A 15,215-nucleotide genomic window follows, 5' to 3' on the forward strand; every position below is an offset into this window, starting at 1 on the left:
GCGTCACCCGGACTTCCTCTCTCTTCCGCGTGGGTCCTGCGTTCCAGCTCCCTCCAACCAGAGCTCGCCACGTGTCCCACTGTTCCCCCACGTACGCGCGTTTTGCGCGCACTCTCCCTCTCCGCGCGAGTTTCTCTTCCGCGCGCGTCCAGCTCTCCTCCGCGTGGGCCCAGCCAGTACAGCACGTCTTCCCGCGCGCGAATCCGCTTGCGCCACGTGTCCCACCTCGTCAGTCCTCCTGCAACACGTTTTTACATTTTTTTTTAACATATCCAAAACTCTATAAATAGGATCATTATCAAGGTGATTAGGGAGTTGATTAATTTTGAGAATCTAAATTCTCACACATTTTCTCTTATTTTCTTGTTCTTATTCTCATACTTTCTTTTTTAGAATTTTATGAGAATTATGTGCAAGCTAGGCTAGAGTATTTAGGTGAGGCTAGAGATGATCTTATATGTGTAGTGAACTTATTTGGATTTTTGATTCTCCATTGGTTTGTAAGTTTTATACATTTGAGTAAGTAATTTTCTTTTATCATATTTCTTCTTCTTATCAATATATTTTATTGTCAACTCTCATATAAATCTAGTCAAGCTCTTTTTATGTGATTGTTGCATTATATGATATATTGATCGGTATTATTTTATGAGTAGTCTTTTACTGCATTATTGCCAACGGTATATTGTCGCTCTTGGATTTCTCATAAGATAATTTTTCCTAATTCTAAACGTTAGAATTTTATTTACTCGAATACATTTTTAATTCATATGTTCTTCAAATATTTATTTTCCGATTGATTGTTTGGGATGTGAAACTTTCAATTGAGTCAATTTATGAATCAAAATCCAAATGGGTGAACAAAGCATATGGAGGATTCTCAAAGCCTTACCACTTTTATTTATTGAATTTTCTCCATTTTAAATTGTTCATATAATCATCAAAAACACTCATTCTTTTTCTTTGTTTGATTGCTTACTTTCCTAACGCTTTTTATTTGCTAATCATTTCTTGTTCAATTTAACACTTCCTTATGGGATCGACCGTTCAAATTGTACTACAATTGACCGCTTATTTTTGTACACGTTTGGGCGTAATCAATATGTTAAGATTATGATTTATGATATGGTATGATTATGGTTATGGTATGTTAAGATTAAGACTTATGATTATGATTATGGTATGTTAAGATTATGATTTATGATATCTTATAATTATGATTATGATACGTTAAGATTATGATTCTCATACGTTTGAATATGAGTTATGACAAAGTAATAGTCAACTAATAACATGAATATTTAATATGATGAGTGAATATTTGAGTATAATACACTCCTCTATGAAACATGTTAGGAGTTAATACGAAGCATGTCATATTATGATTACTTATCGGTTGGTAAGAATTATGAATTATTTCACTATGTATATTGAGAAAAATTATGAGTACTTGAATTAGGTATTCAAATTAATATCGCTTATGTCTACATTTATGTTCATGTCTCTTTTTACAAAGAAATTATTGTGTTGCATTGCATCCATATTTAGAGTAGCTAGTTTACTTGTTTACTAAGCTTCCTAGTTAACTAGGATTTCTTGTGTTGCAGGAAAAAGAAAAGAAAATTGTTAAGATAAAAGCTCAGTGATCGGGGAAGCAGATTGAAGTGAACGTGCATATGAGGATAAGACTTGAAGCGTCAAACTTTGATATTAATTTTTTAGAGTTAGTCTTATGGCTTCAATATGATTTTCGTAAAGTTATGTTTTTAATTAAAGAGCCCCTTTTAAGCACCTTTCTCTTTTCAAATTTTAGAACTTTCATGTTTTGATTAAGAATTTGTAAGCCTTTAAAAGTATAAATATTCCGTATTGTTATGACTATGTTATATATATATATGTGTGTGTGTGTGTGTGTAAAAAAAAAAAAAAAAAGATCCATAAATATAGTATGATATGTATGTAAATGTGTCATGTTTTTTCATGATGATTTATCGTCGGCCTAACATAGTAGGTGATTAGCGGCGGATTGTGACAAATAGATAGTGATCATCATTCATCATAGATTTATAAATATAATATATCTCTTATACAGAAACAATGAACATCTGACACACATATATACACATATTAGTGCTACTCTTTCATAATACAGTAAAATTCCAAGTAGAATTAAGTTAGATATTCTCCATCTATTTCATGGCTTTCTTTTATAAAAGAAGAGAACGAGATAATAATGTTCTTTTTTTTTTTGAAAAAAAAATGATATAATAAAATTTGTCGAGAGAGGAAGAGAGATTTTGCCACCCTTACGTCTTTAGTATCATGCAATTTTGTTTTGAGAATTCTGCACTAATAAAGTGATGACTGAAATGTTTAGTATTTAATCTTGGGAAAATTTCAAATTTAACCATTATTTTTCTAAATTTATTATTTTTGCCAATACAAAAATACAATTATATTACTTTATTGATGGCAGTTTTAAAAATTCTCTTTAATCTTTATGCTCCTCTAATGAGGTGACATTCATGTAGATATTATGTGAAATAGGCCTAGCATCACACGTTAAGTCTAGTTTTTTTTGTTTTTTTCTTTTTCTAAAGTCTAAACTCGTGAAGTCTAGTTATCCACTCATACAATTTTGATGTATAACTTGCTCAAATCTTTCCACAAAAGGGTTATATTCGGAAATTCCTTGCCAAAAAGCAGTGCTCCTATTATTCACCCCTAATTTTCAGTAATTTCCCACTTTCTAATGTCATTCCATGCTGTAACTCGAGCATGTGGGCTTTGATCCCATTTTCCGTCCAACTGGGCCGTTGGGCTTAACTTGGTAATCTTGACAAATATGTGCAGAATTTTTACTTTTTATTTTTAATTCATAAATTTTTTAATTAAATAATGACACGAATAAAAAAATTCATAATTTTTTTAATTAAATAATTAAATTAATAAAAAAATAAATATTAAAAATAAAAAATAAATATTTAAACTCGTATACTCTTAAGTTAAATTCTCTCCAACAGATCATAGCGCACCCAACAAATGACAAAAATGAAAATAAAGGCAGAGAGAGGGCATATGGGTAACTTTGGAGAGCAGAATTGAGATTGACAGAGCATTTTCAAAACAGCCTGTCTTTGCGGGTGGCCCCCAAAAATCAGAGGGGCCACGTGGCAAGCAGATCGGGTACAAGGAAGTTGGAGGAGAGAGAGAGAGAACAGTGTGGTTTAAAATCGAATTTCATTTGGGTTTTGACGCACATTTCGACGTGGTTTCCGTTTTCATTTCATCTATTTTTTGAACCAAAGGGCGGGCACCTCTCATTACAACAGAGATTGGAAGAAGCTCCCTTTTCTTCTCTCCCTCTCTCCATCTCTCTCTCTCCTCGACGTTCGTCTTCAGAGCATTTCTCTATCTCTCCAAGGTGACTTTTCCTCGTGAAAGCATTCTCTGTATCGTCTTTCGTTTAGGGACGTATGAAAGAGAAATTTGTGTGAATATGATCCGTTCACTCGTTACAGTGTTTTTTCTTAAAAAAACACATTAGAATGGTTATGAATTATAGTTGTGAATTCATGAACTGTCCCCTAAGCTTTTGAGAAAATGGCGGTTTCTTAGGGATCTAAATCTTGATTGTTAATCGTCTCGTCTTTTACTTGAGCTACCACGGATCTTAATTTTCTCTGAATTTTTTATGTTTTTTTTTTTTTGAGAATTTTTATCTTGGTGTTTGGATCTATGGAAAAAGTTGGATTTTCTGTAGTCATGTGGATGAGTTTTGAATGGCCGATCGTTTGATGCGGATCGGCCACATTGTGTTCGGACTTTAATGAATTTGATAAAATCTGTCCTTATTGGATGTAATGCGATCATTATTGTTTGAAATTTGAGCTAGGATTTGGATTTGGACGGATTCGATTGATTGTTTGATTACGTAATTCGTGACATATTAGATTTTCTGTTTCAATTTTCTACGATTTTTTTTTTTTTGGAGAAACTTTCTATGAATTGTTTGATTGCGTAATTCGTGACATGTATTTCTTCGCCAAGATAATTCGTGTTTATATCTCTGATTACGGAATTCTGAGGCATTTTTCTTTGCCACATAATCCATTTTTGTGTCCCCAACTGTCTTTGATGTCATATTATTGAACAATGTAGATCAATTGGACTTAGGATCTTGAAGCTGATTGTGCTGTGAAATTTCAAAATAAATGATTTTTATTTATCAATTTATTATTAAAAAATGAAATGCCTTTGGTGAAAATATTTTATATGATATGTTGCAATGTACTTTTGAATTCGTTTATTTTTCTTCCCAGAAATGAGAATATTTCCAGCCAATTATTTCAATGTTACTTGTATTGAATGGGGATTATTACTGTTTGCTCGATTAGGTAGTTTTAACCAATGATTCTAGCAGTGTCTTTTAGCATGTAGAATAAATCATGGTCTATCTTATGTTTTAATAATTCATGGTGAGTTTCTTTTCATATTTCTGCTATAAATTATTTTAATTTGATAGGTTTCTGCAGGTATTAGAAGATGGCTGACGCTGAGGATATTCAACCACTTGTCTGCGACAATGGGACTGGAATGGTCAAGGTACAATATTGAGATATTTTTTTCTTTCACATTATGCTGACAAAAATGTAAAGCCTTTTATGACTTCTCTTTGAATATGTGTGCCATGTCAGTATTGAATTGTTAATGATGCATTGTGATTTTGTGGTATTCTGAACTCTTTAGGCTGGATTTGCTGGAGACGATGCTCCAAGGGCTGTGTTTCCTAGCATTGTCGGTCGACCTCGTCATACTGGTGTGATGGTTGGGATGGGGCAAAAAGATGCATACGTTGGGGATGAGGCTCAGTCCAAGCGTGGTATATTAACTCTGAAATACCCAATTGAGCATGGTATTGTCAGCAACTGGGATGATATGGAGAAGATTTGGCATCACACCTTCTACAATGAATTGCGTGTGGCCCCAGAAGAACACCCAGTTCTACTCACAGAAGCACCTCTCAACCCAAAAGCTAATCGTGAGAAAATGACTCAAATCATGTTTGAGACCTTCAACACTCCTGCAATGTATGTGGCTATACAGGCTGTTTTGTCCCTTTATGCTAGTGGTCGCACAACTGGTAAGCAATCTTACTAATTTAATTTATCTTAGAGATTTGAGTGTGGATCAGCCAATCTAGAATCAGTATATAGAGTTCAACTTCGACTGAGCAAAAATAAAAATATGGAATTTGTTTGAAGATAGTATTATCATTTATAAGAGCATAGGTTAGATATTGGAGATGTTACTGAACTGGTATCAAGATGAGGTGTATCTGTGCCTCGGAGTAATTAAAGATTCTCTATTGGTCTTTAAATGTCTATCTCTTTGAATGATATCTACAAGTTTCATTTGATAGGTTGGATACACTTCTCTCGGTATTTATATAGTCATTCTTTTAGGATGTTCATCCCAGTGCAGCACAAATAGATGTTTTTGAACTTGTATGTCAATAACCACTATATATGTGTCTATATATATATCCCTTCTAGTCGTGGTACATGCATAGAAGACAGTAATACTGTAGTAGTATTGGGGTGGTTATTCTTCTAGCAGAATGCGTATCGCTTTCATCTATTTAATTTCTCAAATTTTGTATAGGTATTGTTCTGGACTCTGGAGATGGTGTCAGTCACACCGTTCCCATATATGAGGGGTATGCCCTCCCACATGCCATCCTTCGACTTGACTTGGCAGGACGTGATTTGACCGATGCACTCATGAAAATCCTAACTGAGCGTGGCTACTCTTTCACAACCACAGCCGAGCGCGAAATTGTGAGAGACATGAAGGAAAAGTTGGCATATATTGCCCTAGATTATGAGCAAGAGCTTGAAACTGCCAAGACAAGCTCTGCTGTTGAGAAAAGCTACGAGTTGCCTGATGGTCAGGTCATCACCATTGGTGCTGAACGTTTCCGTTGCCCAGAGGTCCTCTTCCAGCCTTCCATGATTGGAATGGAAGCTGCAGGAATTCATGAGACCACATACAACTCTATCATGAAGTGCGATGTCGACATTAGGAAGGATCTATATGGAAACATTGTCCTTAGTGGTGGATCTACCATGTTCCCGGGCATAGCTGACAGAATGAGCAAGGAAATCACTGCTTTGGCTCCTAGCAGCATGAAAATCAAAGTGGTTGCTCCACCTGAGAGAAAATACAGTGTCTGGATCGGTGGCTCCATTCTTGCATCTCTAAGCACTTTCCAGCAGGTGCGTTAATTAATAATACATGGGACTTGCGATAATGATAAAAGGCCGTTAAAATCTTGTTAACTTGTAGGTTCGATATGTTTTTTAATTAGAATGCACGTCACTTTGAAATATTAGATTGTGGCAATGACCTTTTACCTTTTAGTTATGGCTTCATTAGCTCCTTTTTTAGATTAATTACAAGGTCTGTTTAGGCTCATCTTTCTTCCAACATTTTTATGGGTGTTATCATTTTGTGGATTCTCTTATTATATATTATAACTCATAACAAAAGTTGACAATTATATGCAGTCACTTATCATGTCAAAATTGAGGATGTACTTCATTTTTGGAAATATTAATTGAGTTTATTGTGGTGTATGTGGAAAACAGATGTGGATCGCAAAGGCAGAGTACGACGAGTCTGGCCCATCAATTGTGCACAGGAAGTGCTTCTAATTATGTTGGCTTGGAGCATTGGAAGTGTAATGTCCCATTTCTCGGATATGGTCCCAAATTTTCGTGTCTTATGTTGTTTAAATATTGAACCAAGTTCATGGCAAAGAGATTTAACTCTTTTATTATTGTTATTACCCATTTATCGTTGTTTATATTCGTTCCTGTCTCTAGTTGCCTTGCCTTCATATAGCAAATATGAATTGTTATGGTTTAATGTCTTCACATTAAGGAATCACATTGCTAGGCTTTTTTTGTGTTTTGGGAAACCCAATTATAGTTTGGAGACACCTAAGTCACTTTTCCCCAAGACTTTGGATTGGCACCAGATCACATGCAGTCCGTCTCGGCAAAGAGTACTCTTATTTATCCCATCAAAGTTAAAACACTGCTATTTACACAAATGAATCTCGTTAGGTGAGTAGGTGTAACATTTTAAGAAATTAAACATAATTAATTAAGATAATTGAGATTTATTAGTGTGTCTAATCTGATTTAAATAATTAATTAATTTTATTAAATGTTTTTGGTATTTAAGTTTAAATATTTTCAAGGAATTTAAACATTTTCAGTATTTATATTTGTTATCTTAGGAGTGTGTGTAAACACATTTTCTAATCTATTTTTCTAAATATCTTTGATGTTTATCTTTTTTCTTTTTCTTTTTCTTTTCTTTCTTTTTCTTTTCTTTCCTGTGCACACTCTCTCTCTCTGTCGTTTCCCTCCCACTCTCCCTCTCTCTCTCGTTTCTCTCATTCTCTCCTATAGCTCTCTCTCTTACTCTCTTAAAAATTTGTCAAATCTTCCGAATCTTAAACTAAAGAAGAACTCAAGGAGTTTTCAACGTCAAGAGAAAAATTTAGGGTAAGATTTTTGAAAAACTTCTCCTGAATTTCAAATTTTTCCGTTAGAAAAATCTATTCTTAGTTTAAAGTGGATTTTGATGGATTTTGGGTAAAATCGTGGTGAAAATTGGGAAAAATTAGTTCTTTGAACTGGATTTGTCATTTGAAACTTGGATTAGTGTTGGAACTTTGGGCCGGCGGGCAGGCCCGAGGCTCGAATTTTTTGGGCTCGGCGGGCAGGCCCAATCGCCGGCCCGTCCAAAGTTGTAAATTCGGGCTCGGGCATCCCGAAAATGGTCACCACGCCGGAGCCCGCCGCCGTGTAGGCGCCGTCAACCGCCGTCCGCCGGAGTTTGTTTTGAATTTTTCTGGCCAAGCTCGATTTGCCTGAATGCCCGAATCGCCCGACTGCCCGAGAAACGGTCAAAATTTCAACCATTGGTCCCCGACCTAAAAATAAGCTTGAAAACCCAAATTTTGCCCGAATGCCCGAACTGGCCGAATGCTCGAAAACTTGTCCAACGGCTAGTTTTTTTATCGTTGCCGTCTGAACCCGACCCGCCGAAACCCTAAAGTAGCCGTTGCACCCGATTTTTAAAAAAAAATTAATTTTTTAACCCAAAAATTTCCCTATAAGTACCCCTCATCTCCCACACATTTTTCTCACTCGAACTCTCTCAATCCCTCTCAATTTCTCTCAATCTCTCTCAATCTCTCAAATCTCTCTCACAATTTTTCCAAAAGACTATCACATTATCCTAAAGCTCTCTCTCTCAAATCGCTCTTAGTTTTTTATAATGGATCCTTTTGGTTATAGTGGTATTCCCGTTGATGCCCAACACAACGTGGAAGAATGGCAATTTCCCACTAATGAATTTGTTACGCAGGAATATACTAATCCAAGCCCTAGTGGACGTACTGGAGGTCATGGTCGCAATGGTGGTGCGCGTGGAGAAGCGACGAGTGCCAGTGCGACTGTGTCTGCGTCTGCAAGTGTTGCAACCTCTAGGAGGAAATGCAAGCGCATCTTGACAGTTTGGGATCACTTCGACACAATTGAGGAGATCGACAATGAAGGTAACACTAAACATATAACTCAATGTAAATATTGATTATCTAAATTACAAGGTGATACTATTCACGGCACCACACACTTTAGAAGACACTCCGAAAAGTGTCTTCAAAAGCTTAGCCAATTCGGCAGATCTGAACTCCGCCAAACACATATCTTTTGATCACGCAACCGGTGGTCTAACCACTTGGAAATACGATCCGCAAGTAGATCGTATGGAAGTTTCACGAATGATAGCTGCTTTAGATAAACCACTTAGTTTTGTAGAGCATCCTAATTGGCAACGATATATTAAGATTGTACATAATCATAATGCACAGTTCACTTCAAAAACTACTCTTATGAAAGATTTATTAAAATTATTTAAAAAAAGAAAAAAATCATTAATAAACCTTTTACACTCGACTAGCGGGTGCGTTGCGTTAATGGCAGATATTTGGTATGCCGTTGCCAATAAAGATTATTTAGCTGTAACCGAACATTACTTTAAAGGATTTGATTTAGATAAGAGAATATTAGGTTTTAAATATGTTCTAGGATCACATAGCGCGGATTTAATATATAATATCATTTTAAATGTAATTGATGAATTTAGATTAAGAGATAAAGTAATGGCTATAACATTAGATTATGATAGTGCCAATACAAAAGTAATTGAGTTCTTTAAAAATGATTTAAGTTTATTCGGTGACAGTACTATTTTCCACCAACGTTGTGCATATCACGTAATTAATTTAATTGTTAAATCCGGTTTAAAAGAAATGGGTAATCACATTAAAAGAATTAGAGATAGTTTTGCATGGATTCAAGGTAGTAACCAAAGACAAGAAGATTGGTTTAAGTTCTTACAAGCATTAAATATACCTCCTAAAGCATTAGCGTTAGATATGCCTATAAGATGGAACTCAACTTACTTAATGCTTCAACAATGCATCCCCTATAAGGATGTTATAACAAACTATATGTGTGCAAAAGTAGGAGTAGGACATATAGACGCATATGATTAGCAAATTGCCGAAGTTTTGTATCAATTTTTAGGTAGGTTTCATGAAATTACTCTAAAACTTAGTGGGACATATTACCCAACATCACATTTAGCTTTAGGTGAACTTTTACGAATTAGTATTTTATTTAGCAAATATAGGGATGACCTAATCTTAGGAGTTCCTATCTATTATATAGAAAAGAAATTTATAAAATATTGGTCTAAGTTGCCTTTATTGTATGATTTAGGTACTATTTTTTATCCTAGATTAAAATTAGAAGGTTTAGAAAGTGGTTTAGAAAACTTAAGTGAATTTTTAGGCGTCAATTGTTTGGACCAATGTCCAATAATAAAGGAAAAAATATATTCGATCTATAGTAAATATGAGATTAGGTTTAGAAGCACAAACTCTAGAGTACAGAAACCGCAACAATAAGACAAAAACTCGCATTCATTCTTGAATATTTTCGGGTTGAAGAAGAAGAATAAGACAACTCAAACAGAAGCTGGGAGTAGATCTTCATCAACAAGTGGCAGTAGCAGCGGCGGCGGCAGCTTCAATGAGCTTATGCCGTACCTCAGTGAATGCTTAGTAGTCGACGGTACTAGAGAATCGTTTGACTTAGTTCAATGGTGGAGGGCACGGGCATTAACTTGGCCAATCCTAACTCGATTGGCAATGGATATATTTTCAATCCCAGTCTCCACTATTTCATCCGAACAAGCCTTCAGTACGACAAGAAGAATATATGAGAAAAAAAATGCATTGCAAAGGGACATTGTTGAAGCCTTGGTCTGTATTAAGGATTGGGATCGGGCCAATCAACGTCTACAGGATACAATTTCACCGGCAAGCCAAGAATGGATCGATGAATTTAATCGATTAACTTTTAATTTTGAAGACGATCCTTCAGCTTCAAATTAAATTGTAAATTTGTAATTTGTAAATATGTATTTACTTTTGACATTGTAATTGTATAACTTTGTAAGTTTGTAAAATTTGTAACTCGTCATAAAATGATTGCACTCTTTTTTCCTTGCCAAGTTTTTATCTTAATTGGGTTTTTCTTAGTAAGGTTTTTAACGAGGCAATCATGAATTACGAATTTAATATACATCATTAATATACATGATTAATTTATTATATTATGTTAATAATGTCTGTTGAATGTTGATTTTAATTTTTATAGAATTTTAACACAAAATAACTTAATAATTATAAAAATTAAAAAATATTATAAAAAATTTAGGCTATTCAGGCGGGCTCAAGCGACCAGGCTGGGTTCGAGCAGCCAAATATAAGCCCGCAACCCATTCAAGGGCATTTTCAAGCTCGGGCGGGTCAGGTCGGGCTTCGAGCAAAAAATCAGTATTTTCAGGCAATCGCAGGCAGCCCATCCAAAGTTCCAACACTAACCTGGATTTAGTAATTTTCCTTTCAAATATCTCGGATTAAACTCAGATTTGCAGGTTTTTGAGCTGATTCGGTAAGTTTTCTCACCCTGCAGATCCTCACCGGTCAGCACACTACTAGTCGACCGGTGGTGATACATCTGTTTGTCACCGGTCGGCCGGTTGACAGAGGAAAAGAGGCATAATTTTCTTAAATGTTGTTTTGACCTCGATTTTTAAAGAGAACCCAAATTAGCTTCATTTGGGGGCCTAAAGTAGATAGATTAGCATCTTTAATCCATGTCTTGAGATCAAAATCCTTGAAATGATGATTTGAAGGCTTCGAAGAAGCGAAAGCTAGGATAGTGCAACGCTAGCCACATGTTTGGTGCTTAAGAGGTATGATTTCTTGTCATTTTCTTTGACAGCCTATTTTAAAAAGTGTTGGCCTTACAAATGTTTTAAAGAAATGACACATTTGTGAAAGAAAAACATTTTAAAACAATAGCTTGATTTTAGCTATTGGAATTATAATGAACTATTTTAGAGTTTTAATGAATGATTTCTTAAGATAAGATATCTTCCGAACTGGTAAGCATGCTAATGGCCTAAATAGGATATGAAGATCGTATCCTTGGGGGTAGAACCTGAAACCCGAACCGGGCTACTACGGTGGTGATAAGGCTTGTGCTTGTGGTCGTGTAAGTTTATATTTCCTTTCAGAAAAATGATGTAAGGTTCTGGCTGTTGTATTGGAATTGAATATCTTTATTTATTTACTTATTCATTTATTTACTTGTTATAAAGTTTATTTCAAAATACATCCTACATGGCCTTCTGCTCATGTTTTCTTCTATTTCTATAAATATTAAACCCTTTCCAGGCGACGCTAGAAGCAGTGTTGAGTAACTGAAGTAGTTGCTACCGTCCGACCCAGTGAGGATTATGCCAACATCCTTGTGGAACAATGTAAGGATTGTAAATTCTGAGAATGTAAACTTTAAATCTCTAGACTGTGGCTGATGTCTATAAAGGATATTTACATGTTCATGTATGTACAATATTGTATATCCTGTGGGTGGAACCCTGAACGATGCCGGAGGCTTAGTTTAAAACTTATTTTTCAGAAAGTGTGAAAGTCCCCATCACTTTCTTGTAATTTAATTTCAGCAAAAATGTGGGGCTTGTTTAGAAATTCCCTTAATATTTTACTTTTGGTTTTTATTATTATATTTTTAAATGTTTAATTACTTTCTTAATCATGCTTAATCTCTAAACGAGCCTCCACGTCACTAACCCCTGTTTTGGGGCGTGACAAGACTTGGTATCAGAGCCTTAGGTTTAGAAACCCTAGGATTGTACATACATGTGTGACATCAGGAATCCACTAAACAATCTAGTTTCTTTTTAGTTAAAGGAGATGCCACCGCGTCGTAGGTCAGTTAATCAACCGGCACCACAGAATGAGGAATTCATGGATGCCATGTATGACGCTTTCCAAGGGATGACCACTCGAGCTCAAAATTGGCAACCGGCTGAAGATAGAAAGTAAAATTATTTCTGTGAATTTAGATGTGGACCTATCCCCATAATCAACAATGAGGGAGGACCCCAGGAGGCGAAATATTAGTTTGACTCCATAGTGAAACATCTGAACACTATGGGAGTGCCGGAGGAATACTAGGTGGAATTTACAGTGTATAAGCTGGAGGGCCAAGCGAGTACTTGGTGGAAGCAAGTAAGGGGAACCGCAATCATGGACAGATTAGTGGAGAGATGGCCAGTGGTGGCAGTAGTTCATCTGGAAGTGACGTGAGTGGTCCTTATAGACCCAAGTGCCATCATTGTGGGCAAATTGGCCATATTAGGATAAACTACCCTAATCGGAATCAGCTGCCGACTCAACAGCCTCAGAGTGACATCTCTTACAGTCAGGAGAGACTGCCGCAGTTTGTGCCACCTTACCAGCCACAGCCGCCAACACCAATGTCATTCCCTCATGCGCCAACCTATCGTATGTCATATTATTCCCAATTTCGGCCTCAAGCTTCAAGATCAGTGCAGTATAGGCCAGGGAACCAGAGGCCTAATATTGGTGATAAAGGAAACGAGAAAGCGCAAAGACAAGCTTATACCCTGACATGAGGAAGTTCTGGAGGTCAAGCCAGTAACACTGTTGTTGAAGGTATGATTCTGATCTCACACTCTTTAGCTCACGTATTGGTTGATACGGGTGCTACTCGTTCGTTTATATCAAGTTCTTTTGTTCAAACTTTGAAATTGAAATCGGAGAACCTGGAAACCCCGATGATGTTGAACTCCCCACTGGGATGTGTGAAGGTAATTATTGTGTGTAGATCATGTGAAATCACGATTGGAGGTGAGCGATTGAGAGCTAATCTAATTACCCTTCCAATGAGTATGTTTGACGTGGTGGTCGAAATGGATTAGTTGTCAAAATACGGTGCAATTGTTGATTATTACCGTAATTATTACCCTTCCAATTGTTGATGACCAATTTTGCAACAGTAATTATTTATCAAGTGGACATGAACCCAATCTTTAAAAAATGACTATTGAGATATAACGTTGGAGGATGGAGAAACCTAGCCTGCTTCGCTTTCCTTCTTGCTTTGGAAGGTGAACCCGATGTAACTGGAGATAATACGGAGATTCCTATGGTGGATGAATTCGCGGATGTATTCCCTAATGAGTTACCTGGTTTACTGTCAGATCGGAAATTGACTTGATACCGGGAATGACTCATATTTTCATTCCTCCTTACCAAATGACACCTGCTGAAATGAAAAAATTAAAGAAGCAGCTCGGTGAGTTAGCGAAAAAATAGTATATCAGGAACAGTACTTTCCCATGGGGTGCACCTGTGTTGTTTGTGAAGAAACACAACGGATCTCTTCAGTTGTACATTGACTATCGTCAATGGAATAGAGTAACTGTGAAGAATAAATACCCATTGCCGAGAATCGATTAACTATTCAATCAGTTGGGTGGATCACAGTATTACTCTAAGATTGGCTTGAGATCGGGATACCATCAGCTTAAAGTTAAGGAGGAAGACATCCTAAAAACTGCTTTTAGAACCCGGTATGGGCATTTCGAGTTTCTGGTGATGCCTTTTGGGTTGACGAGTGCCCCAGCTGCATTCATGGATTTAATGAACCGGGTTTTCTGGCCTTACTTAGATCAGTTTGTGATTGTCTTCATCGATGACATCCTGGTTTACTCGAAGACTTGGGAGGAACATGAGCAGCATTTGAGAATTATTCTTCAAACTCTTCGCGAGCACCAATTGTATGCGAAGAAAAAGAAGTGTGACTTCCGGCTAACGAAAGTGAAGTTCCTTAGACATGTAATATCTGGACAAGGAATTTTCGTAGATCTTTCAAGTGCCCCAGTCCTGAAGGCCAGACTTTGACTATGAGTCATGACAAGAAAGGTTGTTGGCAAAGTGTGATTGCTAATTCTGTCATTAAAAGTTAATGTGTAGCAGCTTGTGAAGCAGCAAAAGAAAGCAACCTAACTCTAGAAATTCTTAACTGATCTGGAAGTTGTTCCAGAGATAGATCAGTCATAGATACCTAGAAAGTTTCAGGATTGGAGACATATTCTACCTGCTTTAGGACAAGTGGGAGATTGTTGGGAATGGTGTCCTAGAAGCATGAGATGTAATAGGATATTTATTATTTATTTAATAAAAGAGTTTATTCATTATTTTATGTGCATATATTTATGAATATCAATAAAAATTCCATGATTATTTATGTAACCTTAAACATTGTATATAAGTGTTATATACAAGAGGATAATGTTTAAGGGTAATAATCAAAAAGTAATGTTCATAATGAATTTAAATTAAAGTTTAGAATCTTTAATTAAAACATTATTAATACATGTCATTCCCATTTAGAATGGAACGGTGTTATCCGCACTGTTAATATAGCGAGATATTGAATGAGTGTATTTCGCATAATGAGATTATGTGGAACAATGACACATACACAATATGAATTTCTAATAATTCCGTTAAGTATAGAAATTCTAATTGAGTCTACCGATGGTCATATATAGGATGATCTTAATCCTGAGTTCTTAATAGACTCCTATTTATGGATTTGTGTCTTTTGATTTACTCGGTACAGATTCTGAGATCCTGAATCCTATTCCTTGTATTTTGGAGACATGATGAA

At 36.0% G+C, this 15,215-nt stretch overlaps 1 protein-coding gene across 2 annotated transcripts; it reads left to right on the forward strand.

Moving 5' to 3' along the window:
• Positions 1-3,240: 3,240 nt before the first annotated feature.
• Positions 3,241-6,872, forward strand: LOC21407928 (actin-1). Of its 2 annotated transcripts, none has more exons than XM_024172327.1 (5): positions 3,241-3,424; positions 4,526-4,605; positions 4,750-5,143; positions 5,665-6,278; positions 6,651-6,872. In XM_024172327.1, exons 2-5 carry the CDS (start codon positions 4,546-4,548, stop codon positions 6,714-6,716), a joined length of 1,134 nt encoding a protein of 377 aa, XP_024028095.1. In that variant the 5' UTR covers positions 3,241-3,424; positions 4,526-4,545; the 3' UTR covers positions 6,717-6,872. The 2 variants fall into 2 exon arrangements, with proteins under 2 accessions (XP_024028095.1, XP_010106464.1); XM_010108162.2 differs by having other exon boundaries at positions 4,536-4,605.
• Positions 6,873-15,215: the final 8,343 nt, after the last annotated feature.

Source organism: Morus notabilis, unplaced genomic scaffold (genome assembly GCF_000414095.1).
Source record: "Morus notabilis unplaced genomic scaffold, ASM41409v2 Scaffold46, whole genome shotgun sequence".
Lineage (NCBI taxonomy): Eukaryota > Viridiplantae > Streptophyta > Magnoliopsida > Rosales > Moraceae > Morus > Morus notabilis.